Source organism: Nipponia nippon, unplaced genomic scaffold (genome assembly GCF_047370975.1).
Source record: "Nipponia nippon isolate SJK-2023a ecotype South Korea unplaced genomic scaffold, ASM4737097v1 scaffold_10, whole genome shotgun sequence".
Lineage (NCBI taxonomy): Eukaryota > Metazoa > Chordata > Aves > Pelecaniformes > Threskiornithidae > Nipponia > Nipponia nippon.
This window is the reverse complement of record NW_028262291.1, coordinates 31,191,621-31,208,733: the sequence shown is the minus strand read 5'-3', so window position 1 is coordinate 31,208,733 and position 17,113 is coordinate 31,191,621. Positions and strand designations below refer to the sequence as shown.

Here is a 17,113-nt window from a genome sequence, read left to right as displayed (position 1 = left end):
AAGCATGGCCAGCAGGCTGAGGGAGGCAACTCTGCCCCTCTACTCCGCTCTGGTGAGATCCCATCTGGAGTACTGCATTCAGCTCTGGAGCCCTCAAGCACAGGACAGACATGGACCTGTTGGAGAGGATCCAGAAGAGAGCCACAGAAATGATAAACAGGGATGGAACACCTCTCCTATGAGGAAAGGCTGAGAGAGTTGGGGTTATTCAGCTTAGAGAAGGCTCCAGGGAGACCTTACTGCGGCCTTTCAGTACTTAAAAGGGGGCTTATAAGAAAGATGGGGACAGACTTTTTAGTAGGACCTGTTGCAATAGGACAAGGGGTAACGGTTTTAAACTAAAAGAGGGTAGATTCAGACTAGATATAAGGAAGACATTTTTTACAATGTGGGTGGTGAAACACTGGAACAGGTTGCCCAGAGAGGCGGTAGATGCCCCATCCCTGGAAACATTCAAGGTCAGGCTGGACGGGGCTCTGAGCAACTTGACCTAGTTGAAGATGTCCCTGCTCATTGCAGGGAGGTTGGACTAGATGACCTTTAAAGGTCCCTTCCAACCCAAACTATTCTATGATTCTATGTTCACATGCACTGCTTTATTTGCAATAACAGATAGGTTTTTCAGATTACCTTTGAAACTAGACAGCTACAGGCAATGCGCTTACTGTAAGTCTTGGCCAAGGTGTCCCATGCTAGGGAACTAGTTGCCATAGAGAAAAGCACACCACCATTTCCTTGGTGTTTTTTGTAGAGGCAGCAACATTCCTCTTTCTTCCTCTGTGTCAGTGCTATTCTCTCTACAGCTGGGGTATTATTTGTAACAGTAAGACTGCTTGGCATCTGCATGTGTAGATATGCTTCTGGAATTAGTATTGCTCAAGAATTAAAGCCTGAGCTCCACAGTTTCACAGTGAAATGCTGTCTTGCAACTAGACATAAGCTTAAATCCAGAAAGCCTGGGTACATCTTAAAGCTGAGCTACTTTTCCACTGACTTGTGTAAGATTTACACCCCAGTGTTCAATACTTTATTTCTCTACTCTCACACCAATGCTCCTGCTTTTTTAATGTATCAGTTTGAAACAGATGTTTGCTTAGACAGATCTGTAGAAGCATAGACAACAGAAACTCCATGATTAAGCATCAAACAAACAAACTAAGCTTTATTCTGCTTAGTCAAAGCTACAGGTTAGTTATGACGCTACACATGTCCTTAGGGTCCAACGTCTCCCGCCTCCCTAAGTCACCAGAAATGAAAATGTCTCATCAACTTATTAAAGCCCCCAAAACAGAAGCTGTAACAGCCTATGACTGCTACATGTCTCTGAATAGCATGGGTCAAAAGAACCTAACTCTAAAAACAAAGCGGTATCTATACCAGTACTTCTCCATGTCCCTTCACATCACACCCACCTAAGAGGCATACTGTGCATTTCACTTACTGATTCTCCTATCATATTTATCAGTGTGAACAGAAACAACACTGTGAGGGAATAACAAACATTTCCAGTTAGGACTGGAAGAATGAAGTAGCAAAGCTCAATACAGGATACACAAATGCTATATTCTTCGTATTCTCACAAACCCCTAAAGCAAGGCAGAGAAGGAACTCAGGAGGTTATGTAGGACAGCACTTGCCTCAAGGCAGGATCTACTTCCACACCTACATCAGAGAAGTCAGCCTGGAAGTATTATGACATTTCTGTAACTGGAGATCAACAGGGTAGACCTTACAATCGGCAGCTTACATGCCTCACTGTTAGAAAGGGAGGTGGTTTTGCTGAGTTGTTGTTGTTAATGCCTATCCTAAATTTCCCTTGATGAGGCTTAAACCCACTATTTCTCCTAGCCCCTTTACAGCTTCACGTACGTACTGTCAGACTTAGGTTTTCAATTGTCCACTCTGATGCGCAATTCCTACTTTTCCAGGAGTTCAGTGTTAGTAAACAAATTTAAAATTTTCTTGAAAAAAGAAAAGAAAAACAAGTGTTGATAGCACAAAGTTTTATGAACACACTGCACAGGTGCACCTTTTCTTCAAGTCCTGCAAAAAATTCAGCTTCTATTTATAACACTGGAAATCCCCTAGTTTCAAAAAACAAAACACACAGAATTTAAAAGTATAACCCAATGAAAACCTTTTGATTTCCAACACCTAAATTACATTTAAAAGAAATATTTCAGCAAGGACATCCAAACTATTTTTATGGCTCTAAACATTAATAGTCATATCTTTAAAACAATTTGAAGTTTACTAAACAATTTAAGAATTTGACCTCGGCCAAAGACAGGAGGGTTTTAAAACTGAGTAAGAATCTTCATTTAAAGCTTCTTGTTTGCAATGTTATTCAAACAAAACTAAGGCTTGGACACACGTGCGAACAGTTTAAAGATTAGGGATTGCCTTACATTCCTTTTAATCGTGACAAAAATGTATTGGAATATATTGGAGGCAAGTCTCACACCTTCTGTTATAATTACCATTCTTTTATAATTAGCTGTCTTCAAGCTTTTTTTCCTGTGATCTTAAATGCTGCAGGATTTTAAAAATGTACCTTTCGTTGCTGCTGGGTTAGCATTCAATAGGAATGGTTATTTTTCATTGCTGACATCAGTTCATGCCTTAATAGGTAGGGATTTGTAGTGTTTAATGTGTAAGGCTGTGCATCATTTCAGAAATCAGCAGATTTGTCACATTAACTTCTTAAAAATACTTAACATAGTTTCCAAAGACTATTCAAGCATCTCAAGCTTTCACAGTCAAAAATATCATGCCTAACTTAAAGGCACTTCAGCATCAACATGCTGGTAAACGCTTTCACAGCTTCTATTATTTCCAACTAGAAGTGCATTTAAGACGTAAAAGCCACAGTTACCTGTGCTGAGTAGCAGTTTTTCTGATCTGGAGGAACAGAATGGCATTCAAGCTGTATTTATAAACTGATTAAAAATAAGAAGTTATTTTTAATATGAGATTTATAAATTTGACATGAAGCAATAAAGGTCAATACATCAATTCCAAAACTGAAGAGGACAACTGGGCCGATACTAGTGGTGCAAGAGCACACAGCAAAGTGACAGAAATGGTCTATTTCCTATTGATAGCGGTTTCAGCAGGGCCATGTATGGCCTAACGACATAACACGCTGCCGGGTCACAGGGACCGCAGGGATGAGAACTGACACTCACAGGTTCCACTGAGGATACTCTACAGGGCTCAGCCCTTTTCTTCTGTCTCTGCTTCAATACAGAGTGATACGGTGTCCTCCAAACATCTCCCACCAAAGCAAGGGCTAGATAGGAAACAGTTGTAGAGTATTTACTCTGAAAAGTCAATTCTTTTATGTGTGAATGTACAACTGTATCCATACAATTTTTATTTGTCAACACTAACACAGAAATCAAGATTCAGTGGAAAGGCTAACTCACATGATACCAGGCACTCAGCAGCAAATCCTGGACTTCAAATTCAAAAATACAAATGCAGTTTGTTGCTCTTCCACATGGACTTTCACTGATATCTTTTAGTCTCCCAGTTGGAATAAACAGAATAAAATACACAGGTACACTTGCAGGCTACAGGCAACAGTAGCCTTAGATGCATTAAGGTCAAAAGAGACTGACCACCAAAACCATGAAAGTAACAGAATAAAACTAATTTAATTAATCCAAGATAAATGTGACTGTTGCATCTTCTAGAATCACAGGTAGGAATCAGCTGTTAATATTCTGTTTAACACATCCGGTTGGTTAGAACCGCCAAAAACATACAAATGTTTGGTTTGTTTAGTTCTGTTAAGTAGAGGGAAATGACCTAATTTTTCCAATATAAGTTTCACAGGGCAGTTACTCTAAAGTGCATTTGTATGAATAAAAACTACTTACCCAGAGGGACATTCGAAAAGGCATTTCAGACAAAAGAAGCCCTAGTGTCAAATATTTTAGTCATTAAAACATAGAACAGCTGCATGTTCTCAGTGAGGTAGCGTCTGGAGCAAGAAAGCAAGTTTGAAAATGTGTATGTCAATGAACTTCATTTTTTGCAATTATGATGTATAAAGATTGTGTAAAGATAAATTATAGCACTGATAAGTGCGGCTGTAATGTCTGTTAGAATAATCTACTTCTGAATAGTTTTAAATACAATGTCTTCGTCTAAGTCTCTTACACATCACATGTATCTGGCACCGTTTTTCTCTCAGAGGGAGGATTCACTACTAAAACACGGTAGTTACTTTTTAGTCTGTTGATAATACACTTCTGCACAGATTTTCCAGCAGCTGTAACAGTGCCACATTTAATAACAGGGCAACTCTGAGTACATCTATAAAAGCTGCAATGTATCATGCCTCCACACCACAAAAGTTAGGAGAGCAATACCATTACGTCCCCAATGGAATAGCAAAAGTCTGCAAGTCACGCTTGTCTAAACACAAGTTTAACATCCTTTTCATACCTTTGCTGACAGACAGGCACCTGTCTCTCTGCTGATTCAGTAGGGTGCAAAAACAAACATTCAGTGGTACACTGCAGCATCCTGGCTCTTCTTGCAATACAACTTTAGCAGATTCACAGCAGTTTATGAAGAGGAGCACTGCAGGAAAGTCAGTAGCCATTCCAAGGCTCTATTTTGTATGTGTCAGATTACCACCTCAAGCGTGGTTAGATTTCCAACACAGTGAAGAGCTACCTGTAAATACATCCTACACACACTAAGATGACTGAGAAAATATGATCAGTAGCTGGTTACATATAACACAGCCACTCCATGTAGTGGCAAAACAGAGACTGTTAAACAAAAAACAAAAACAAAGTGTTATTGCCTAAAAGTAACAGTATGCACCCAGGATTATCACCACCTCCAAATTTATGAGCACAGCACTGGAGAGAACCAACTGTGCATCAAATCCACTTCCCTGAATTTTAAAGCAACAATGTAATAGGAATTTTGCCAATACTTTCCACAGAGCATCTTCTCTACCAAAATGAAGACAGTCCATAGATGCATCGGATTTGCTCAAAATCCAACAGCACCCTTATGGACTTCAACTAACAATAAGGATCAGCTGCAGATGTAGCACAGGAAGAGCTTCAAGAACTGTGCCAACGTAGAAAACCTTTCGATAACATTAAATCTGTTTGCAGTACAGCATCCTCAAAGCACAATGAATGAGCAGCTACTGGAGCCCCTGTCCAACACTAACAGAACGAAGCCTGGAGGCAGGATGAAATCCTATTTGCAACATGACTTTCAAAGTGCTTCCACATGTTCCGTAATATCTAAAAAAGGATAAATCTGAGCTAGCACTCTACAAACACCCCAACTCTGTGCACAATGCCCAACGGCAAGAAGTTAACACACACACAAACTTAACATTACTTTAAGAGAGTGACATATATCTTTCACTGATCAAACTTTCATGATCTTTCTCTTTTACAAGAGAAACCGTGAGCAAACGTTCCCTACTCTGCATTCGCACTAGTCTCCCCTCTCAAAAAAAAAAGAATGTTAGAGTCTTACCTAAATAAAATAGCAGGCATTAGAAGAAACAAAGCCCTCAACATGACTGCTACTACATTAGTTTCACGTATTTTACTTTCATACAGAAAACCTTAAAGACAGCCGTAGAGATATTTGTTAACAATTCTCAGGTCTTCACCTGCTATACAGGTAAAATCTTCATCATCCCTGCAAAAGCCAGACTCCAGTCTTTCTACTCAGCTATGCTTTGAGCTCCAAAGAACTACGGCTGATGACTTCTGGAGAGTGGGCAAGACAGACCATAAAGAATAAGAACAGACTAACATCCCCTCCCTCCCCCGCAACATATTAAACTGTGGTTGAGCAGCTCTACTACAGGCAACGGGCCACTCTGGAATTCCCATTTAGGAACTTTAAGAAAATGAAGATATTTTCACCATGTTTCAGACTTGAATGCATTCCTATTCACTAACCATTTTTTCCCCAAATATCTCAGTCTATTCTGCTCCACTGAGGAGCATCAAGAAGAAAAGTCACCTCATCAGATATTTAAGGACATCGGCGACAGCATACTTTTCCTGGAATGTATGAATTTCCGAATAATACCCAAGAACAACGTGACAGGATACTCTCCTTTAATAGCACAAAGTTCTATTCTTTTTGTGAGCAAAATAGAGTACCACCCACTAAACCGATGACTCTACATCTGGTTTATCTCGTTCAGTCACAATGGTATGCTTCCTGTCTGTATCTATTAAACACCAGTTAACACCCACTTTGCATCCCAAGCCTAATAAAAATTTCCACTACTGCCCATCTCAAGGCACAGTATTTTCTAATCGAGTAAGCTAAAACACCTCTTAATGTCACATTGTTCTGATTTTAAGTTTTCATCTAATTGCAAATCTTTAAAATATTAATAGTCTACCATTCTGACCAAATCAAGAAATGTATGTAAAGAAGCATTTACTTCAGAGTATTTTTTCCAGTGAACAAATTAAATTAATTCAGTGAATTCCAATATAAAGAGGGCAAATAAGGGTAAACAAGTGCCATTACAATAGCAGGATGCAAAGACTCATCCATTTCTATGCCTCTTCAGCACAGAATAGCCCAAAACGTTTTTTGACTTTGGGTACATGTGCCCAGAATAGATGAATGCTTCATTTAAATACAGGAAGCATTTGTCATTGTAAGTGCAAGTCCTGACTGAGAGTTAAAAAAAGTCAGTCTTTACACAGCAAGAAGTGGTTCACAGACTGTGTTCAGTAAAGGACTGAAAAAGTTGGGAGTAAAACTAAATGTCTAGAAATCGAACATTTTGCTTTTCGTCCTGTGTAATGACTAAATTATTAAAAAATAACAATCCTTAAACTAATAGCTCCGTTTTCTCCTAGACGGTGTTAAACCTTAATCTAAGTTTGAGCTTCCACAGAGCAGTTACTCACTTTCAAAGCTCTGGCAAAATACCATCTCAGTTTAGCATTGGATTACAGTTCCTTCCTTCTAAGTAGAAAACTAACACAAGACAAATAAGCAAGCAACCATAACAAACTAGAAACGTTATATACACTTGAGTATATGTAAAAGCACAGATAAGGAACTATAGCAGGGTAAAATAGTGCATGAACCTAGTGTGAAAGTTATCTCAAATTTATCGTATATCTGCACGTACCCACAGCATTACAAAAATACGTAACAGCCTGTTTCAAGAGTTCCACCTAGCAACATTGCATGTTTAACTATTGGACAGAATCACTTTAAGTATAATACAGATAAAAACTAATAAAACGGCCTTAGGTGTCGGAACCATAGACTGTTTTCCTTGCGCATAGATATTTAATTCCTTAGCTTTCCATAAGTGTCATCTGTTTACAATCTATTGTAGAGTTAGTATTAGTGTGCTTTGAGGAAGAAAGCTTTTGATTACAAGGCAGCATATGCAAGAAGACACCTTAAATTTTGCATTTATTTTTATTATTATATTTCTTAAGTGTTAATATTAAATATTATTCTAAAATATTAAAATAATAGTGTTTCTTAAATAAAGGGGAAGGAGAAATGGTGACACAAAAGAAAATACCTATTTATAATACTCTGATAATCTGGAATGAGTTCTCAGAATTCAAAAAGGTAATTTCAGTTTCACATGCATTAATAGTCTGTAATATACACACACACACAAAATTGTAGCACAGAAGACACTCTCAGAAGTTAGCAAGTGCTTATAACCTCAAGCACTGGAAGGAAAGCCAGGTGTTACTTTGCAATGTTTTCAATTATCAAAAGGGAGGAAGGATTCCTTTCCAAGCACAACCCATCACTTACCTTACAAGTCAAACTGTAACCGTAACTCCACTTTTAACAGAGAACACAGAGTACCTTTCCATGCAATCCAAGAGGTCTATCATTTCTGCTCTTCCAGAAAAATGACGACAGATATTGTATTACTCCTCTGCCTAGCTACATGATTTATTTCAACTAGATAATAATGTAGAATATCTCAGACAGTGATTTTCCAAGGCATTTGTTACATGAGTCATCTGGCTTTAAAAAAAAAAAGCCACATCCTTTGCAATGAGAGCTGACTGTAAAATAGGTCAGTGTATAATGAAGCATGCCGCTGGCTTATGCTTGCCAAAGAAAACCCCAAATAATAATTCATGGCAAGAGTACCTCATGGATATCCAAAAGAAAGGCAGAAACTCTTACCTTAACAGGAAAGCTGCACTTGCCAGTACGAACGCCTTCTTCATCAGTCTGCCATTGATGAGGCCTACTGGCCTCCGGCACATAGACATCTTTCTTTCTCCTAAAGCTTTGCCGTAATTTGTTCATTTCTCAGATTTTCACGTCCTAGAAGGAGAAAAAAAAGAATATTGCTAATAGGCACCAAACCACACATTTAGCCACTTTGGGTCAACCACTACCATGACAAATGCCCCCGTGAAACATCTGAGCTTCTGCAAATATGAATGGAGGTCCCTGCAAAAGGAAAAATAGTTTTGGACATAGATTCAGAGAAAGATAGATATTCACTTCAAAGTGGAAAACACAGATCCACTTTACTTCTTTAATATCTTTCCACAGCAACTGAAGCATTAGACCCAGGAATAACTATTACTCTGAGCATAAGGTTACCTAAAATAGCTGACAGAGAAGCTCCGAAGAGTGATGCGCATGAAATCCTGCCTCCACGAATTTAAACACCTACCTAGAGCAACCAAGCAGGACACCAGTAGCACAAGCTTCCAAGGCACCCATGCAAGGCAAGGATTCATAGCCCCAAGACTGCTCCTAAAATTAGGTGCTTGTGCTGTTCTTTAAGTCCAAGTGACAGGTTCATGCTTTTACTGAGAGGCAGAGTCCAGTCCTTGCTTAGTCTGCTGGTAGAAGTTCATACGTTTAAATGAGAAATGCACTGAATTGACTTCCACGTCCTGGGTAAATCTCTAAAAAATTACGTACTCTTACCTATTTGGAAGGGGAAGACAGTTCTGTAATTACACTTCCAAAGCCCATAATTAGATGCTTTTTATACACTATTCTCTTATGTATTGCTTTCTATATACTACCTAAACTGCTCTTTAGACATGCTCAGTTTTACTAGATTCAAACTGCAATTAGCCAAGAAGCTATTAGAGAAAGTACTGCTAATAAAAAGACTCAATATTCAGCTACAGAAGTAAAATAATATGGGATACAATGTTGGGAGTATAGAAAATATTCTGAAAGGCTTCTTGAGATATTGCTCCTCTTTCCTGAAAAAGAAACCTGCTTACAAACATGCCATCTCATTTTGATAGGAAAAAAAGACACTGGAGAATGCAAGACAATAAAATCTAACTGCATTATGTATGCTTATTTCCCATTAGATTAACAAAGCTACAGAATATGGATGTTTATGGGTGCCAACAGGCAGCCTTTGAATGAAAGCAGCTTTAAAAGCAGTTTGAACATTATTTTAAACCCTGAAAAACACCAGTGTTTTCCAGTTAAAACTATTTGACATAGGTGAGAAAAATCAACACATTCATGTTTGTGGTATCATTTAAGAAGCTTAAATTCAAAATGCAACCATTTCAAAGCTGAACAAAAGTCAGAAATCAAAAGCATTACAGAAAATCACTACCCACTACTACTTCTGATCAGCCAAATTAAAAATATTGGTTTATATCTCTTGATGCACTTTAGCCACTCCAAGTAACAAAAAGGTGTGAGTTTTGTTACCGACTCCCCAAACCCTCCTTCAACAACTGTTACTTTCCTCCTCAAGCTGTAAATCATTAGGTCCCACTGTATCTTATGGGCATGGCATTGGCTCATTTCTCTAGAATCTTCCATCGTTCCATAATCTATTAAAAGCAATACTGTAAAATAAGTAATAATTTACAGATATACCCATGGATAAAGAAAACACCACTATATCACTAGAACCGGGAAATTTAAGTGTGGTGATGTTAATACTTGTTGAAGTGCAAATAAGCATGCTATTCACGTGCACGAGTTCAGTGACAAACGAATGCAACGCTGCCTGGTCTTGTAGCATTGCAGGGCATTCTTTCAGCATAAGGGATAATTCCTCAAGTATTTCTATGTAAGCAAACAACCAGACCAACCTCCACTTTTGCAGCAAACACCTGCGCTCAGAGCTACTTGATGAGCATTTGAAAGCAATAAGGTGTGGCACTCCAAGCAATCCAAATCTCTCTTGCAAATTAAGTGAAGCGTTTAGATGTACAGCAAAGGCTAGATGACTGCCCCTGGGAGGGAGCGTGTACCTAGAATAGCCGTGAGCTCTAACAAATAGCATAAGAGCAGGCATAGGAAGTTGCTCTGGGATTCTCAGTCACAATTACCTAGTTATAAAGCAGTGTTAGCTTCATTCCTTCATAGCTGCAAAATGCCTGACATAACTAATAACATATTTTCCTGAATTACTTGGTAGGATTTAGAGATTAGAACACGTGCAAAATAAAAAGACATGCACATTTCTCACCACTAAACAAGCTGAAGTCGCTCCTCTGCACACAGTTTCTTTATTTTACAAGCTAAAAGCCATTTAAAAATCTTTGAATGTGCAAAAGCAATCCTGGAAGTTTTAAGAGGAAGTGCAAGGCTTCTATTCTCCATTAAGGCTTAGAGATGCATTAGAGAAGTATTAGTTATGTATTTTGCTTTACAAACTGCAGGTAGAGGAGCCTACACAATACTGAGTCTAAAGTAACTACAATTTCAAGGGGGGGCATTCAAGCACCTCGGACAGGTGATTTTTATTTTTTTTTTCTTTTGCTGTACTGCAGCAAACGGACACACAGCACCTCAGCTCACGAGGACAGACACCCACTCTTGTCCCTGCTGAAGACTGTCAGTGCCACAGCACAACGAGCAAAACCGCCGCTCCAGCTGCTTTGGTGCAAAGCTCAGGAGTCTGGTCAGCGCGTAGCTTGAAGCCCAGCTGCCCAACCTTGCAGTTGGGTGACTGAGAAATGGGCGCAGATACTCCATCCTACCAAAAAGGACAGCAGACTCAAACTGCTACAAATAGGTACAGTAAGGCTCACGTGCCAGTATTCCCAGTATGACCGATTAAAAAAGACTTTGTAGAAATTTCAAATCTACAAATGTGTAAAAGCAACCTGTGGAACACTTTTCAAGGTAACTCTGAATCCCAAAAGCTTCAGTAAGTAACAAAACAAGAACCGAGAACAGCACGCGGCCACTGTACCACTTGTGAAATCGCAGTCTAATTGCTTTATCCTAATATTTGCTTATGTGAGCATTTCCTTGGACTTCTCCCAGGAAGCATTGCTTTTGCCCATGAGACTGGTACCTTATCAGAGATTTATTCCAATCAGGAATCTCAATCCACAGGGGAGGATGATAATAAAAAGTTCCTCAACTACACTTCCTATGAGAAGCTGAAGTGGCATTTTGCCCAAAAGTACTTCTTTTTCACTGAAAACAAAACCCATTTTCCTACATGTTCTAATTTTAAGGTCATGTTAGCAACAAGCAGTTTAAAAATAGCTTATTCTACTTAATAGAAATGCTGACAAATAGCAAGATTAATTTCTGGTCAGGCAACCAGAGAGTTTTCTCCAACTGTCACACACGGATTTTCTGAGATGTCAGACTGTTTCAAGTAGGTTGCAAAATAGTTTGCCTTATAAACACCTAATTTGCTGGTAACATGCATGTCAGCCCAATATAACTAGAACTGGCATCTGATGGGAAAGCGTTAAGTAAAACAATTTACACAGGCTGCGTATTTGAGGATTCGAACGAGAAGTACATGAATTGCTGCAATTAAGTGCTGAAATTTCTACTAATTTTGTCTGGAGCTCAAAATCCCTGCGCAGGAGCTCTAGAGGAAAACAAGTGAGCATTTTCTACTTGGATTCTTTGCAGTGCACTTCAGATTTCCATACAAGCATAGCATGCCTGCCAACATGAGAGACACCAACCTAGGCTGCAACAAGCTAGCAGGGTATTTTCTACTAAACTGACAGCATCAATGATACTGTAAAGAGCTTTATACTCTGTCTTGGGATTATGTTGGCTGAAAGTTGTCTGTCCCTGATTTTTCTATATTTAGCAACTGATTTTTGTCCTGTAATTAAAAGTATTTTAAAAACTCCCAAGAAACAACAAACCAAACCACCAAAGACACTATTTCTGTTTCACTTTTTGAACCGCAAATTCAGCTTGGGCCCAGAGAGAGGACAAAGGAGAAACAGTATTTGAAGATAAACCTGGTGAAAAGCCAAGATAGGAAACTCAAAATCTAATTAATTCACAAAATACAGCGTTGTATCAGAGACAAACTGGTAACCAAGGCCGAAAGCACCAAGATCTTCTGTAGAAAAGAGGAAACAGGGCCACTTTGGGTTCTGTTATATTTCAAGGTTATCTCTATCAGAAAGCTAACTGCAGACAGCTCGACATCTGAATGGTCATGCCCACTGGAGAAAAAAAAAAAAAAAAGAAAAAAAAAAGCCAAAAAAACAAACCTCCACCACTTTTGCAATCCAAGAGATTACAACATTAGACTAAACATTAGACCAGTTCCCAAACCACCCAACAAGCATCTACAAAAGGCATGGAAAAGACAGAAGTTATTCATGTAGTGAGTTTATAAATTTATGTTGCCATTATTTTTATGCAAATTGATATATTTTGGATATTTTGAAAACACAGCTCCAAAGCCAATTTAAGGAGAGCTTTGGCACTGCTATTCTTCTGACCACCTGAAAAGGTATTGTTTTAACCCATATCAGTTCACTGACAACTGAGGGGCAGCAGAGACAGAAACAACGCTGTCATGGAGAAAAGTGCATGTTGAAGCACTCTTGTCTTCATTGCCTTATGCATCATCAGGTTATGGCTGCAGAACAAATTACTGCAAGATAAACTAGCATGTTAATTCATGTCGTGTTAGCTGCTCTGCTATAAGAATGTGTTCACTTTTACCCTTCAGCGAGCACAAGCCAGCAATTTATCCTTCAGTGAGAGACGGGTAAGCTTTCACATTAACTGAAGTTAGATGAGGTGGGAGCTGCTGCTGATGCAAATTTGGAGCTTAGCTTGCCTTGCAGGAGTTTACACATGCACCGATACCTTCGGATAAGCAGTTCATTTCCATGTGGCATAAGTGTTTCTTGCATAGCAGTTGCTGCTACAAGGTGATCCAAACCACAGAATCTGCAGGGCAGAAGGACAGTATTGGTACCTGAATCACCTTCACAAATTTAAGTGGTTAGATTTTAGGCTAGGGGTACTACAAATTTCACACTTCTAAGCAACAACTTACAGTTTCAACACTGAGGACAAAAAAAACAGCACAAACCCATTTTTGTCTTTCTTCTGAACTCTAGCCTTCACAAAGGTTATTTAATCTGCATTCAGTTATGTGGTATCTTTTTTGTTTTGAAAAGGATAAAAATTGATTTTAAGTCTTCAGTTCAGCCACTTTTTGAAAAACATTCAGAGGGATTGGGATTACTTTCTGTTGTCTCTCAGATTTGAATATGGGTTCCTACTTACTTTACCAATTTAGAAAAAAGAAAGTCATGGGTCAAGTAAGGGCAAAGTACTCTCTGCAGCCTGCAACAAATACAGAGCAGCCAGGGCACGGGGGGGGGCGGGAACACCCCCCGGCGCCATCCTCCTGCTTTGCAGCACAAGAACTCCTGCAAGCGTGAACCATCAGGAGTAGACCAAACTGACATATCAATAAAATTCCTAGAAGTATGCATTTCAAACAGCAGGGAAATCTAGGTTTATGAACAATGTGTTATAGGGATCATTCTAAGATTTACAAGCCTGCACATAAAACCAATTCAATTAAGATGTTACAACCAGACTAAGTAATTTTAAAAAAAAAAAAAAAAGTCTCATTCATACCTCTGTTGCCTGCTGGCCACACACAGGTGAGGTAGGAGCAGCTGCACAGCTATCAGCTCCTACGTGCTCTTTGCCAGTGAAATGCACCTAATATTGCTAATAAAAAAAGGACCAAGCCAAACAGAGCCCCAAACCCAGAGCAACAGGTTCATCCATCTTCAATATGTTTTTTTGCCTAAGAAATACCAGGCATTTCTTGACATCAAAGCTTTCTGAATAAGGATGTGTTTTTCCTGCCAAAGTTACCTGATACTTCAGACCTAAGAGGACATGCAAATTATCTTAATCTCATTGAAAAAAAAAAAAAAAAAATGTGTTTGCCTAACCTACTTACTAGGAAAACACTCCAGAAACATTCCTCGGCATGGCTGTGAAGATCAGTATTTTAAGTAGACTCCGTGGCTTTGAGTTCTTGTGCAATTACAACCTGGTCACACCTGTCCAAAGGCTCATGTCTAACAGCTATCTTTTTAGCGTTATCAAAACTTGAATTTTATTATGAAATCCACAAGGGTCCACACCAAGAAATGCAAACAGCCCGCACTTCCATATTTCAGAAGAGTATTCCACGGTTTTTCCTATAACACTCAGTTCACTGCTGACACTTCAACATTATTGTAAGTCTTGGCTATAACCAGGATACTAGGACATCAGTGAGGAAATATGCTTGTTTCAAGGCATTTTCTTGGGACGAGATTTGGTTTTGGCAGGCTTACCTGCAGTACAAGTGCAAATATAAAGAAGTGGTTCAAAACATTTAGATCGATTTTTGCTTTCTAATGCAGAGTTTGAATGTCTGAATTTAAGATGACAAGGTAAGAACACTTCATTTATAAGAAAGAGGCAAGCTAGGAAAGCAAGTTGATTGCCGCCAAGGTAAATAGTCCGTCCCTGTCTATTACGCAGCTGCCAGAATGGAGTTTTACTTCTCTGAAAAATCCTTATTGAGCATTGCTGCAAAACAAACCGTCTCGCCTCCTCTCCCACTTACACAGTACAAAACCATGTAATGCCCAATCTCTCCAAGCCTACCGTAAAGGTTAGCCAAAACTTGCTGCAATTGCCTTGCAACAGCTCCTCTGCAATTTTTCACCAGCACAAGAACAGAAAGTACCCTTATCTTCTAAGGAAGAAAAGGTCACCCCACGTATCAGATTTTGAATACAGAACTTTGAGCCTTTTTTTAAGTTTAGATCCCATAAAATCTAATTAAATCCAGCCCTGTCACACCGAAGCAAATGGAGGCATGTAACCATATGAGCATTCTCACTAAAAACGTTAACAGTCCTGCTTACGCAATACAGTATGACTAACCACATTATTCACCACATGGCTTTCCAACCCATTTACCCTTTCATTACCCAATTAAGATCTAATAATACAATACTACAAGTAAGCATTCTAAGACATCAAAATACACATAAAGGTGAAGCATGAGTTCATTTATTGAGCCAGTAAATACATTTTGTTGCTGTTATTATTTATAGAATTCAGATTAAGGGGATTTTCCTTGTCGCAATAAAGTGTTGGATATGTAATAAAAAGACTACTGAAACAAGCATATCAGCTGCAGAAAACTCACCTTCCAGCAGTGAAAGTAATATTTACATCATAATCTGAAAATACAGCAGAAATAGCAAGCTTAAACTCTTTGTGTAAGACTAAAGAGGTCAGAGCTGTAACGACAATATAAGTTTATCTGACAGCGTTCTTAGAAATTGTGATAAACTGTCATCATAAGATGTGAGGTACTAGCCATCCTCTCAAATCCGTCAGATTTCTTGCTGTCTCATACCTGAGCTAAGGTTGCTGATCATGTGAGCACTCCACGCTGTTTCCAGAGCACTTGACAATTCTATTTGTACCATGGATGAGAGTGGAAGAAGGGGGGGGGGGAAATGTTATGACAGCAACATCTAACAGAGTTAAACAAAAATTGCAGATAGCTTATGAAATATCAAGAAATGAAATAATGAAATGTACCTCCAATACACTGTTAACAATTGTGTGGCTAAAACATTCAGCTACCAGAAGCCCTGTCCAAAAGCTTAGAATTGTGTAAAATACACCAGACTCTTCAAACATAAATATCCCCAGACTGCAGCAATTAAATACAGTATTCAGTATTCCACAGTAGTACGTAACAGAAGTACCAGCACAGCAACCACACTCAGACTCTTAAACTGTCAGAAAAATAAAGTTTGATCATTGCAAGGCAGAAGTTATCCCTAAAGATATGCAATGCTCTTTCTAGCAGTCATAAGAGAAATCACTTGCCTCTCCCACACCTGTGAAGTTCAGCAAATAAAAGAAAGCAGGCCTCACTTTCTCCATCAATACCTACTCTAAAGCAAATGTCCGAATTCATCAGACTCCACAACGACTGCAAACTCTTGACTACAGTCCTATACAATATGCTAAAATGTTTAAGTGCAGAGATATAAGGCAGTAATTCCCTTGTTTTGTAGGCTCACTCTACAAATACCCTGCAATGACTGTCAGCCACTAGTGAAAAGCAGGTCTCCTAAACACTCGATGTGATACAAAGTGAGCTGAATTATACTACCTATAATAACTGAAAATAAGCAAAAGTTTTCTAAAGAAACACTAGCTGTGCCTTCTGGAAAGCAGTTCAAGCAATTCTGCTTTGCAGCTCATCTGCGCGCATGTGAAGAATTTTAACTAACCAAGTCATGACATTTCCAAGTGAATCATTTACATTTAGGGCAGCTAAATCTCGGACGACTAAACAGTTTTCAAATGTGAACACCTTGGGTTTAAAAGGTATCTTTACAAATACGTGCTGAATTTAGAAAAGAAATTAGGTATTAAAGAAAGAACAGAAAGGGCTCAAACAGTGGAAAAAGATTTCCTTTAATCACCCAAATCCAAGAACCAAAGTGTGAAGTTAAATGTCAAATCTCACAAAAATGAATGCATTTTCAAAATTAAAATAACAAGTAAAATAAGCATATTTTATCGGTAAATCAGTCACAAATCTAAGCTTTTTACACTGGAGTTACTTCAGTAGGACCTGTGAGTGTTTTATAACCAAATAATCAGTGTTTGAACAGACAAGGAATCGTATCCAGTACAGCAAACATCTGCTGCTTAGAAGTAGAAAAGGTCAAACATAAATCAATCAATGAATCATGCCTTTATGCTATTGACTTGATCATTACCTACTTACTCTGAGTTCAGACACATATGAACACACACTGTATTT

The 17,113-nt window shown here is 38.7% G+C and overlaps 1 protein-coding gene across 14 annotated transcripts in view; it reads right to left on the bottom strand.

The window, feature by feature from the left end:
* NUMB (NUMB endocytic adaptor protein) overlaps positions 1 to 17,113 on the bottom strand; it is a 100,155-nt gene that overhangs the window by 30,115 nt on the left and 52,927 nt on the right. For 11 of the 14 annotated variants that reach the window (XM_087746371.1, XM_087746380.1, XM_087746376.1 and 8 more), the window contains exon 2: positions 8,194 to 8,337. In XM_087746371.1, coding sequence (XP_087602497.1) covers positions 8,194 to 8,319 — 126 coding nt within the window. In that variant the 5' untranslated portion in view covers positions 8,320 to 8,337. Of the gene's footprint in view, positions 1 to 8,193; positions 8,338 to 8,695; positions 8,846 to 12,954; positions 12,977 to 13,101; positions 13,186 to 17,113 lie in introns of those variants that run through there. The other 3 variants (XM_087746373.1, XM_087746375.1, XM_087746372.1) reach the window with 3 other exon arrangements.